This window comes from Pogoniulus pusillus, chromosome 22 (assembly GCF_015220805.1).
Source record: "Pogoniulus pusillus isolate bPogPus1 chromosome 22, bPogPus1.pri, whole genome shotgun sequence".
In the NCBI taxonomy this organism is placed as follows: Eukaryota; Metazoa; Chordata; class Aves; order Piciformes; family Lybiidae; genus Pogoniulus; species Pogoniulus pusillus.
In genome coordinates, this window is record NC_087285.1 from 20,903,753 (window position 1) to 20,915,992 (window position 12,240).

Sequence of the window (12,240 nt, forward strand, 5' to 3'; positions counted from 1 at the left end):
GCAGCCCTGAGCTGCAGCAGTGTCTGTGTCCGTAGCAGGTGGATATATCCGACCACGTCTGTCTTCAATTTGCTTCTGTTCAACACCAGAGAGACAAAACAAACCAATGTTAAAGCCAGCATGGCTCTCTGAGACACCTCTACCTGTCACTCGTGCAGGAAGGGGGCAGGCAGGCAAAGACTGTGCAGCTCTGGGGGAAAAATGTTCTCCAGCTGAGAGTAGGTATTTTTTTTGCTTCTGGCCCTTCCATAAAGACAGGACACAGGAATTTACATGTCATTTTGGGGCCTGCACATGTGGTGCTTACAGCCTGCAAGGGGCTCTTCCCTCCCCTGTGGGAGAAGGGAGACTTTCTCAGTCCTATGTTTTAGAAGCAGCAGCACAGCCTGTGTGCATCTGGCAGGAGAGGAGGAGGAGGCTGTGATTTCAAGGTGAGCTGGGAAGTTAGGGAAAGATCTGTTCCCCTTTTTCGCTCGTTGCTGGCACTTAGGGTCTGAACTTTGTGGTTCTTTTAAAGGTGAACTTACAAAGGTGCACATTTCTACTTTTCTCCCCATACAGAAAAGACCTTTAGTTTCTCAGCTGGGAAGAGCTGCACCACTACCCACTGACGTGAGCTGGTGATGGGACAGCTCACAAACCAGGCTGCTCTGCAGTGCTTCCTTCAAAAGGGTAAAGGTAGGCTCCTTGCACCCGAACCCACCCTTAGGAGCTCCTGTGGGCTTGGTGGGAGAGTGTCTGTCTGTCAGAGGTCACACACTGGGTGTTCCTAAATGGTTATGGCCCAGCTGCTTTAGGCTGTTTGTTAAGTGATGTAGCTTAGAACTCCTCCTATCTTGAACCCAATGAGGAAGTCACAGAAGTGTTCACTTACCTGTCCAAAGTCTTTCATCTGAAATCCTTGACTGGACATCACTTCAAACTCTGCTTTGACTGCTGAGTAGGCATTATTTATGATAGCCAGGAACATGCTCTGCACAGGAGGGATGCAGTCAGGTATTCACTCTGGAAACTGCATCTGTGTTGTTCTGGGGGCTGCTGTTCTGGGGGCTGCTCTGTGCTAGGGCAGGTAACCAGGGGACCTAAGAGCTCTGCTCGGTGCAGACCTGCTCCTCATGCACTTAAATCTTCTGCTAACCTTAGGGAGTTTTCTTGGGAGACAAACAGCTTATTTGCCAGCTGGCTAGGAGGCCCCAGTTCCTCAGTGCCACCAGCTTTCCTGTCCTGTAGATCATCTGTCAGATGATCTTTAACTAGAGAAAAGCATCGACCTGATAAAGCAAGCCCACACCTACAGTCCCACCAAAGTCTCTTCAGCCTTCCCACCTGACAGGGCTGGCACTATGCAGCTTTCAAGAGCAGCCAATTCAGTTTTCAGACGTCAAAACCTTGAGACATGAGTGCTGCAGCAGAGTGAAAGGTGCAAGGTGGTGCCAAAGCCCCTTCTGTGGCTGGCTGCAGGAAGGCAGAGCAGGGAAATGTTTTGCTTGCTGGGAACTTCTGCAAAAGAATTCTCTCTCTCCCCAGGTGTACTGAGGGGCAGCCAGGGCAAGCCCAGAGTCATCCTGAAAACAGTCTCAGAGCATGAAAGAACAGCTGCAAAAGGCAGCTTTAAAGTGGTACCTACCAGTGATATGAAGAACACAAAGAATACAAAGGTGATGAAGTAAAAAGGTCCAAGGATTCTGTCTGCTGCTTCTATGGTTTCAAACTTAAAATCTCCCAGCACCATTTGGAACTGTGTGAAGCTAGGAGTGCAAAATACCAGAATGAGGTTGGCTGCCTGCTCCTGCCCAGAAGGGCTGCAAGCAACACTTGAGAAACAGAAGCAACATATTCAACTGAGACCGATTCACCCTTACCTTAGTGACTGAAATCAAACGGCAGCTATGATAACACAGCAATGCTGAGCTGGGTGTTTAACACCCATTTCAGAATGTGAAAGGACAGAGACTTTTAAAGGCTTTCAGGAATTGGACACATCCCCTGCTCTAAAAACAAACAATCCTTTCCTTCCTCTTGTAGCTTCGTTGTCCCTTGTCCGCAGGAGGTCACAGTATAGGTCTGTCTCCCTATAGGGGATTTTATCCCTAGCTAAGGTAAATACTTGTTGCAGCATTTGAGAACCAGCTGACATCCAAACAGATCCAGAATGAGCCTGCCTTTTCTGCTTCAGAAGTGCCTCGATGTGACATGAAAAGCTGCTTTCAAACACCCTGGCCCACTGTGGCTCTCTGAAGCTGCCCAAAGCAGCTGCGAGCAGAGCACAATGCACGCTGTGGCTGGCACCTTGGGGCTGCTGCAAGGTGCAAGGACCATCAGAACCTTTTTCAGCTGGCACCTGGAATTGAGTGAGTGGCTGAAAAAAACCATCTGGGGAAGGAAGTAAGCAAGCCAGCAGGTGGGATCTGGGGACTCCTGGCTATGCAGCTGGATGGTTTCCCAAGAGAGCAGCAACTCCTGTTTGCCCCATGCGGAGCTTGTGCTCTGAGCCACACGGGGCTCTCAGGCAGATCTGCTGTGGGGTTTGTGCTGGGGGCTTAGCAGATACCTTCACAAACAGGCCAAGGAAAGCAGGCTGAGCCAGCTCTGCCTGGCTGCACATGGCAAAGCTGCACGGGAGAGCCGTAGGGACTCGGCTGGGTGAACTGCTCCTGAGCTTCCCCTCTGTGTGCTTCCCTAACCTGCTACATGCACATCTGGTCTCTTATGGACATAAGGCCTTGGGAAGCAGATTGTAGGGCCAATGACACTGGTTTTACTCTATGAAATAAGTGTTGGAGACCTGCACTCTTTTTCTGCTTAGCAGAAACTACTCTGCACCTGCACCAAGGTGGGGGGAGCTTGTATCAAGGAGTTTAGAAAGCAACCTACATGCAGTTCTGGAAAGTGGAAAACTCTTCAACTTGTGACCCGAAGAGCAGGTAGCCTAACTGGGCATAGGCAAAGAAAACGATGAAGAAGATGATGGAAAAGCCAAAGATGCCTTTGGCACAGTGAGATAAGGTGCAGGACAGCAGTGCCATGGTTTTGTTCAAGTTCACATATTTAAGGATCTGCAAGAGAAGAGAACAGAACATCCTGTCAGTGGGGGATCAAAACCCACTGCAACATCTTAGCAGGCTCTCTGGAGTGTCTTCTGTAATGGTGCTTTGCAGGTTAAGTCCTACCTAGAAATAAGTGGCCTGGTGGTGTGTATCTGTGAGGAGAAGTTGGCCTGGATGTGCTTTTGGAGAAGGTGAATGTTCTGCAAGGCAAATACACTGATATGGCACAGCTAACAGTGTGTAGACTGCTCTGTGCTGGGTACTGGTTATGTGTGCTCAGCTCCAGCAAACACGGAGCCCTGGTCAAGGAGACTGCAAGCCTCACCACCTTCCTGCACCTCAGCACTCCCTGACAGCCTGACTTGGTAAGGAGCTATCCTCTGGGCCTTGTTCAATGACAATCATTAATCATAGCATGGCTGTGCTGCTGCATGACCAACCCTCAGTCTGAGGGGAGGACAATGCAGAGGGAGCGTGCAGCTGGGGCACAGCAGGGATGCAGTGAGGAAGACTGTCCACAGAGCTGGTGAACGGCCAGGGCTCCCAGACAGCCTCCCTCTGCAGCCTCAGCTGGGGCAGTGCAGGAAGGCCAAAAGCCTGTTTGTGTTCAAGGAGGGGACCTTTCACCAGAGCTCCTGTCCAGGTGCTTGGGGCATGACTGTAAAGCCTGACTGCTTCTGGCAGATGTGAGCATCTTCCCTGCACCTTCCCCACCTGGTTCACAGCTGCTTTGGGCTGGGTGTTTTACAAATACCTCAGGGATAGGAGGGCCTGAGGCAGCCTTGGGAGGTTTCATCCAGTCACTGATGTCTGCTGGATGCAGAGCCCAGTCAGGGCCAGCAGGGTTTAGTAGGCCACTGTCAGTGGTATGTAAACATACAGGTCTGGCCCAGAGCACCTGGTTAGGAACAAAAGCAGCCTCTACTATTAGACTATTCTGTCCAGAGATCAGCAAACCTGCAAGTGAGAATGAAATCAAAGGTGTCCTGGCACAAAGCTGGACATGTTTCAGACAGGTTTTGCTTTCCTCTTTAAAGTTAAGAAGTAGCTTCTGATGCCATAGCTTTGGCTACAAAAGCTGCCAACAGCTCCACTGACTGCAGCTATTCTGCATGGGTCGTGCTGTGACCTGGGTGATATTTGGTGTAGGAAAGCACTGAGTTGGAGGAGGCTGCTTGGCCATGGTGATTTCCCAGCTGCTCCACTGCAGACAGCTGCCCACACACCAATTATTTTTTTCAGGTGGGCTTGGAATTTGTGTGACCTTTGTTTATGAAGAGGAGGTAACTTTAAACTCTTCTGGAATCTTATCAACAAAATCCTCCCTTCAGCCCCACCTTAGCAGTTCAGCCACAAAAAGAGGAAAGCCATGCTTAGGAACACTGCTTCTTGAGTACAGCCAAAGGCAGGGAGAGCCAATACCTTTATCCAAGCCAAGAAGAGAGTGACAGCAATCGTGGTGTTGTAAAGCACCTGGCAGAATGCAAGGAAATAGATGTCTGGGTAGGTGTGGGGATCAGACAGTAGCTTCTTCAACAGCAGGGACACTTCAATAGTCCTGTAGATGTTGAAGGCAATGGCAAGGACGGACACCTGAGGGAAAGCAGAAGACAGGGAACTGAAGTCTGGCTGCCTGGCCTCTCTGCAGGCTGTCACTAGGCACAGGGAATCTGCACTGATGCAAAAGGCCCTTGGTTAGCCTTGAAGAACCTCAGCTTCTTAGATCACAGAATCACAGAAGCATTCTGGTTGGAAAAGACTCTTGGGGATCACCAAGTCCAACCATTAACCCTGCTCTACGAAGTTCAGCCCTAACCATATCCCCAAGCACCACATCTAAATGACCTTTAAACCCATCCAGGGCTGCTGATCCAACCACCTCCCTGGGCAGCCCATTCCAAAGCCTGATTTGGATGTTTTGTCATGAACTGTGCAGATAAGACTTCACTGGCCACAGCCTCTGTAGCTGTCCTGTGACAATGCTGAGCTTGAGCTATGCACCATGCTGCAGACACTCTATTTTTGCTGCCTTAGCTCTGTGCTAGAGCTCTGCAGAGATAAAGGCTAAACCAAAGTAGGTGGCTAATGAGTAGACAGATGTGGAGCTGCAGCGAGTCGACAGCAAGGCTAGGTAAGGGCTCAGGTGTGCTGACCCTTGTGGCCTCTGCAGTGTACAACAACAAGGGGCTGAGTAACCAGGAAGAGATGTCGGCTGCCTAGCCAGTGCTAGCCTAGGCTGGCAAGCACAGAGGTGAAAGTCAAAGGGTAGCTCACCAGCAGCAGCAGCAAATCCAGCCAGTTCCAGGCACTTCTGAAGTATTTCTTTTTCAGTTTGGTGATTTTTACAGCTTCCTGGGCGATAAATATAAAGGTGAAGAGGCCAAAGGAGATTTCACAAGAAGCCAGGAAGTAATCATAGTAAGTGATGTATCTGAGGAGCTTCACAGAGTAGAAGTGTGAAGAGGTGAGAGCACCCCCACTGGCAAGGAACTCTACCACCAGCCTGAGAATGGAAGGGGACAGGAGTTAGCTATGCTTTAGGTTGGAAGGAACCTCAAGGAGCATCCAGCTCCAATCCCCTGCCATAGGCAGGGACACCTCCCACTAGAACAGGTTGCTCAAGGCCTCATCCAGCCTGGCCTTGAACACCTCCAGGGAGGTTGTGGAGCACAGAAGCACCCAATGTGATCAAAGATCACATTGGGTGATTCTGTGCTCCACAACCTCCCTGGGCAACCTGTGCCAGTGTCTCACCAACCTCACTGCAAAGAACTTCTTCCTAATATCCATTTTCAATCTTCCCTCTGCCAGCTCAAACCCATTCCTCCTCATCCTGTCATTACAAGATTCTGTCAGTAGTCCCTCCCCAGCCCTCCTGGAGCCTCCTTCAGACACTAGAAGGCCACTATAAGGTCTCCTGAAAGCCTTCTCTTCTCTAGGCTGCAAAGCCCCAATTCTCTCAGCCTGTTCTCAGAGCAGAGCTGCTGCAGCCCTCTCAGCATTTTCATGACCCTCCTCTGGACTGGCTCCAACAGTTCCATGTCCTGCTTGTGCTGGGAGCTCCAGAACTGCACCCAGGACTGCAGGTGGGGTCTGAGGAGAGCAGAGCCAAGGGGCAGAATCCCCTCCCTTGCCCTGTGCCCACACTGCCCTTGCTGCAGCCCAGCACAGGGTTGTGTCTGGGCTGCACTCACCCTGCAGGCTCCTGTTGAGCTTTTCATCACCCCAGACCCCAAATCATCTCACACCTGGGGTTTTTAATATTAATGATTACAACATTAACAATACCTCAAACATCTGCTAGATCTTCAAGTGAAGGCTAAGTGCCCCATGGAAGAGTATCAGATAGTAGGGAAGGCTGAAGGGAGAAAGGGAAGGTATTCCCTTCCTGGGATACCCAGGCTCTGGTATTTGCTTAGCAGTCCCAGAAGAGCAAATGATCACTCTACTCTGAGTCTTCCTCCTCCCCTGACAACAGGATAATAATTCAGCCTTCAGCCTTGCAAAAGCCTGTGAAATCCATTCCAACAGAGAGCAGCAACCAGCTGTTGTACTGACCAGATAGCAGCTATTAAAAACTAGAGAGGGAGGTTGTGGCTCTGCTGCCTGCACTGAGTTCCTGCATTTGTAATGAATTAGTGAGTCGCCAGCTGGTGCCTGAGAAACGTGGCTGCATAACCTGAGCTCAGCAGCCCTTCCCTGTGCACTGCTGGAAGCCTGGTGCCTCAGGAAACTGGATTTCACAGACAGCCAAGGTAAGAACTCACCTGATTACACAGAAGAGGTTTATGTTTGTGTTGTATGTTGAGAAGTCAATAAACACCACCCTGGTTCCCCTGGTGAGCCAGCTGTTCTGCCTGAGAAACTCCAGCTTCTTCAGGCTCCCCTGCTTTGACCTGGGTAGGGTGAACTTGTATCCTCCACTGCTGTAGAGAGCCACAGAGCCCCAGTACCAGAGGGAGGAGGCTGAGCTGTATTTCCACCTGTCAGGAACAGGAAAACAAAGCAGCTCGGCTTAAGGAAACTGAAGTTGACTTTAACTTCCATTTCATACAGCTCTCGTTAGCTCCTCTTGTCTTCTTCACCCACAACTGACCACTGAAGCCTTTGTCTTAAGCACATGCGAAACAGAGCCTTAGACTATTCCCACTTCGTCTATTTAGCTGCTCAGTGCCCTCACAAGCCAGCCACGTGCTTGTGACTCTGCCTTTCACCCAGTTTATTGCCTTAGAGCCTTTGCAGACCAATGGAGCCTCTCTGGTTGGCATGGCTCATGTCAGCGTGGCCTGCTCCTGTGCTCCCCGGCTGTGTTCAGTTAGTGCTAGGTGTGTGGAGCAGGCTGCTTGGCTCTGTTCCCACAGCATTTTAGCATGGCTCCAATTCATAAACGTGATGAATTGTCCTAACTGAGCATTTCTGCAGAGCTGATAGAGGAGACAGGCCCACCAACATGTGCTTTTGCTGCCTCCACTTCTTCCTGTCCCTCTGCCATACGTTTGCCATGCCAAGCTCCCATCTAGAATGCTGGCACAAGCCCAGACTCACGCTTTACCTCCTTGGGAATGGGAGGAAACCAGCTAATTGCCTGAGTGGCTGCTACCCACTGCAGAAGGCTGGCATTAAGGACCTGCTGAGGTCTTCCAAAGCGTTTCTGTGCTGAGTTAGGACTCACTCTGGTGTGTTCCCTGGCCCGAAGTCTGTCCTGTCCTCAGCTCCGTAGCGGTAGTGGCTGTAGCAGCCCTTCACAGCAGCACGGAAATAGGGGTGGATGGAGCAGCTGTTGAGGTGGACCTTCAGCTGCCGGATCTGAGGCACTCCTACCAGCAGGTTCTCGTAGTAAGTGTGGCTGCTGTTGTGCTGGAAGGTTAATGTTATGTTGTTGTACCATTTGTCCCCGTAGAGTCCATCCAGAAGGGGTCCCTCTGCAAACTGCACAGACAGGTGAGGTTAAGAGACCCAGAAGCAGTTTTAAACACCACTGATATAGGAATCACAGGAACAGGCAGGCTGGCAAAGCCCCTCAGGAGCACCAAGTCCAACCTGTAAGCCTGCTCTACAAGATTCACCTTAAACCATAGCCCTAAGCACCACATCCAAACCACCCTGAAACACATCCAGGGTGGGTGACTCCACCACCTCCCTGAGCAGCTCATTCCAGTCCCTGACCACTCTCTTTGTGAAAAGCTTTTTCCTAATGTCCAATTTAAAGCTTCAGCCTGAAGAAGAGGAGGCTGAAGGAGAACTTATTGCTCTCTACATCTACCTGAAAGGAGTTGGAGTAAGGCTGAGGTTGAACTCTTTTCCCATGTAACCAACAAATGGACAAGGAGTAATGGCCTCAAGCTGCCCCAGGGGAGGTTTAGATTAGGTATTAGGGAGATTTTTTTTTTTACTGAAAGCATGGGCAGGTGTTGGAACAGACTGCCCAGGGAGGTGCTGCAGCTCCCATCCCTGCAGCTGTTCAAAAACCAAGTATATGTGGCACTTGAGGACATGGTCTAGTGCTCATGGAGATGTGGGGTAGAAGGATGGACTCAATGATCATAGAGGTCTTTTCTAACCTTCATGACTCTCTGATTACTTTTTAGCACAGAAATCTCCTCAGGGTTCTCAGGATTTTTATAGCTCCAGAGTCTAAGCTAGGATACAATTTCCACCTCTGTAAGAACAATATATTGACATCAGGCTGCCCAGAGAGGTTGTGATATCTCCTTCTCTGGAGCCTTTCAAAACTTGCCTGGATGCATTCCTGTGTGAACTACCCTGGGTGAACCTGCCTTGGCAGGGAGCTTGGACTTGATCTCTGGAGATCCCTTCCAACCTCTGAAGTTCTGTGACTCTGTGATCTTTCTGCTAGGAGGCAATTCTAGTCCCTCTGCAGTGCTATCAGAGACGTGTAATGAGACTACCCAGAGTAAGACTGCAGCATGTCTGTTTGGGGTGCCACTGCCAAACTCTGCTGTGTTCTAAACAAAGATGTTTCAACACAAGCATTGTACCTTGCCTGAACACTATCTGCTGGCTATCTGCAGATCTGGTGTGGGCTCTATTTCTGCCTATGTTTTCACTCATCTGTATCTAAATGAATAAGTGTTTATAATCAGGAGCAGTGTGGCCAGCAGGACAAGGGAGGTTATTCTGCCCCTGTGCTCAGCACTGCTCAGACCACACCTTCAATGCTGTGTCCAGTTCTGAGCCTCTCCATTTCAGAAAGATGTTGAAGTACTGGAATGTGCCCAGAGAAGGACAGCAAGGCTGGGGAGGGGCCTGGAGCACAGCCCTGTGAGGAGAGGCTGAGGCAGCTGGGGGGGTGCAGCCTGCAGAAGAGGAGGCTCAGGGCAGAGCTCATTGCTGTCTGCAGCTCCCTGAAGGGAGGCTGTAGCCAGGTGGGGTTGGGCTCTTCTGCCAGGCAAGCAGCAACAGAACAAGGGGACAGAGTCTCAAGTTGTGCCAGGGGAGGTCTAGGCTGGATGTTAGGAGGAAGTTGTTGTCAGAGAGAGTGATTGGCATTGGAATGGGCTGCCCAGGGAGGTGGTGGAATTGCTGTGGCAGGAGGTGTTGAAGCAGAGCCTGAATGAGGCACTTAGTGCCATGGTCTGGTTGATTGGCCAGGGCTGGGTGCTAGGTTGGGCTGGATGAGCTTGGAAGTCTCTTCCAACCTGCTTGATTCTGTGAGTCTGTTTTTTGAAGGTGAGGCCAAATCCCCCATTTTTTCCCTGGATTAACACTCTTGTTCTCCAAGAAAACATCTCTGCAAAGAAAGCCTTACCTTCCAGAAATCATCTCTGCTCTTAATGCTCCTGAAAGCAATCCTGCTGTCCTCAGAGGAAGAGGCCTCCACGAAGACCTGGGACATGACCTTGTGCAGGTAGTACCTGTCGGAGCTCACCATGCCAAGCGTCACTGCAACGAAGGGGCAGAGAGGAGATTCTTCTCAAGCTGAAACTGGGGCATACTCTCATGCCTCTATGCTCCAGCTGTAAGTCATGCTGCCAGGGAAGGGCAGTGGGGGCAATTTGGAGTGAAGTGACACTGCTGGGTGCCTGACAGGTGGTGCAAGGGGTGGTGATGGTTTGGGAGTCACCCACCACCCTAATCTTAGGAGATCACCTAGCCTAGACTCAGCTGGCTGGCAGTCAGGGAATGAAGCTCTACATTCACAGCTTAGCACAATGTATGAGCAGGTAGTTACAATGTATTACAAATATATACAGCTATAGATAGATAGATATGCAAGTTAGAAATAATACAGAACCACAACAGCCCTCCCAGAAATCAGAGTCCCCAGGAGGGGCTCCCAACCACCCTTCCACCTTCTCCCCACCCCTCTACCTTATCCCAGAGTCTGCCTTACATGCAAGGTGAGTTTGGAGGATCAGCAAGGGGGGTTAGAAGCAGAAGGATTAGTTGGGTTACACAGATCCAAGCAGAAGAGAAACACACTCTGACAGATAGACACTGTCTTATCTATGTTTGTGTCCTTTTATCCACCTCAGCAAGCCTATGAGTGCAGCAGACAGCAGCAGTGTTTCCTTTTCACAGCCTAGCATCTAATTCTTTTCATTAAAGTAGTCCAGTTAGCCTCCAACTAGCCCAGGGCTGTATGCTGGCAGAGGGGCAGGTGGCGCACAGCTAAGTGCTGGCAGAGGGGCAGGTTGCACAGAGCTAAGTGCTGGCAGAGGGGCAGGTGGCGCACAGCTAAGTGCTGGCAGAGGGGCAGGTTGCACAGAGCTAAGTGCTGGCAGAGGGGCAGGTGGCGCACAGCTAAGTGCTGGCAGAGGGGCAGGTTGCACAGAGCTAAGCGCTGGCAGAGGGGCAGGTTGCACAGAGCTAAGCGCTGGCAGAGGGGCAGGTTGCACAGAGCTAAGTGCTGGCAGAGGGGCAGGTTGCACAGAGCTAAGTGCTGGCAGAGGGGCAGGTTGCACAGAGCTAAGTGCTGGCAGAGGGGCAGGTTGCACAGAGCTAAGTGCTGGCAGAGGGGCAGGTTGCACAGAGCTAAGTGCTGGCAGAGGGGCAGGTTGCACAGAGCTAAGTGCTGGCACAGGGGTAGGTTGCACAGAGCTAAGTGCTGGCAGAGGGGCAGGTTGCACAGAGCTAAGCGCTGGCAGAGGGGCAGGTTGCACAGAGCTAAGCGCTGGCAGAGGGGCAGGTTGCACAGAGCTAAGTGCTGGCAGAGGGGCAGGTTGCACAGAGCTAAGTGCTGGCACAGGGGTAGGTTGCACAGAGCTAAGCGCTGGCAGAGGGGCAGGTTGCACAGAGCTAAGCGCTGGCAGAGGGGCAGGTTGCACAGAGCTAAGCGCTGGCAGAGGGGCAGGTTGCACAGAGCTAAGCGCTGGCAGAGGGGCAGGTTGCACAGAGCTAAGTGCTGGCAGAGGGGCAGGTTGCACAGAGCTAAGTGCTGGCAGAGGGGCAGGTTGCACAGAGCTAAGGGCTGGCAGAGGGGCAGGTTGCACAGAGCTAAGTGCTGGCAGAGGGGCAGGTTGCACAGAGCTAAGTGCTGGCAGAGGGGCAGGTTGCACAGAGCTAAGTGCTGGCACAGGGGTAGGTTGCACAGAGCTAAGCGCTGGCAGAGGGGCAGGTTGCACAGAGCTAAGCGCTGGCAGAGGGGCAGGTTGCACAGAGCTAAGTGCTGGCACAGGGGTAGGTTGCACAGAGCTAAGCGCTGGCAGAGGGGCAGGTTGCACAGAGCTAAGCGCTGGCAGAGGGGCAGGTTGCACAGAGCTAAGTGCTGGCAGAGGGGCAGGTTGCACAGAGCTAAGTGCTGGCAGAGGGGCAGGTTGCACAGAGCTAAGTGCTGGCAGAGGGGCAGGTGGTGCAGAACTAAGTGCTGGCAGAGGGGCAGGTGGCGCAGGGCCGAGCGGCGGCACAGGGGCAGGTGGCGCAGGGCCGAGCGGCGGCACAGGGGCAGGTGGCGCAGCAGAAGTCGGCGGTGACTTACGCGTGCAGAGGGCTACCAGGAAGACGGCGTAGACGGCCAGTTCCCGATGGGTGCTCTGCGGCATCAGCTTCCTGATGGACCTGCCCCGGAGTTTCATGGCCCCTGCTCGGCAGAATACCAGCGAGGGCCGAGAGGAGTCAGAACATCAGCGCCTGCCGACGACCCTTGGCCGCCCTGGGGCCGAGGCCCGCTGGGCCGTGAGGCTGGGCCGTGGCGAGGGCAGGACGCGGATCCCGGCGAGGTGAGGAACGGGCC

General features: G+C 52.1%; 1 protein-coding gene across 1 annotated transcript; it reads right to left on the bottom strand.

Moving 5' to 3' along the window:
• Positions 1–805: 805 nt before the first annotated feature.
• PKD2L2 (polycystin 2 like 2, transient receptor potential cation channel) lies at positions 806–12,082 on the bottom strand. Its single transcript, XM_064161340.1, has 9 exons — positions 11,986–12,082; positions 9,817–9,950; positions 7,720–7,976; positions 6,815–7,030; positions 5,322–5,550; positions 4,470–4,640; positions 2,875–3,056; positions 1,628–1,748; positions 806–973 (listed from the first exon to the last, which is right to left on the bottom strand). The coding sequence occupies exons 1-9, from the start codon at positions 12,080–12,082 to the stop codon at positions 806–808; spliced, it is 1,575 nt and encodes a 524-aa protein (XP_064017410.1).
• Positions 12,083–12,240: the final 158 nt, after the last annotated feature.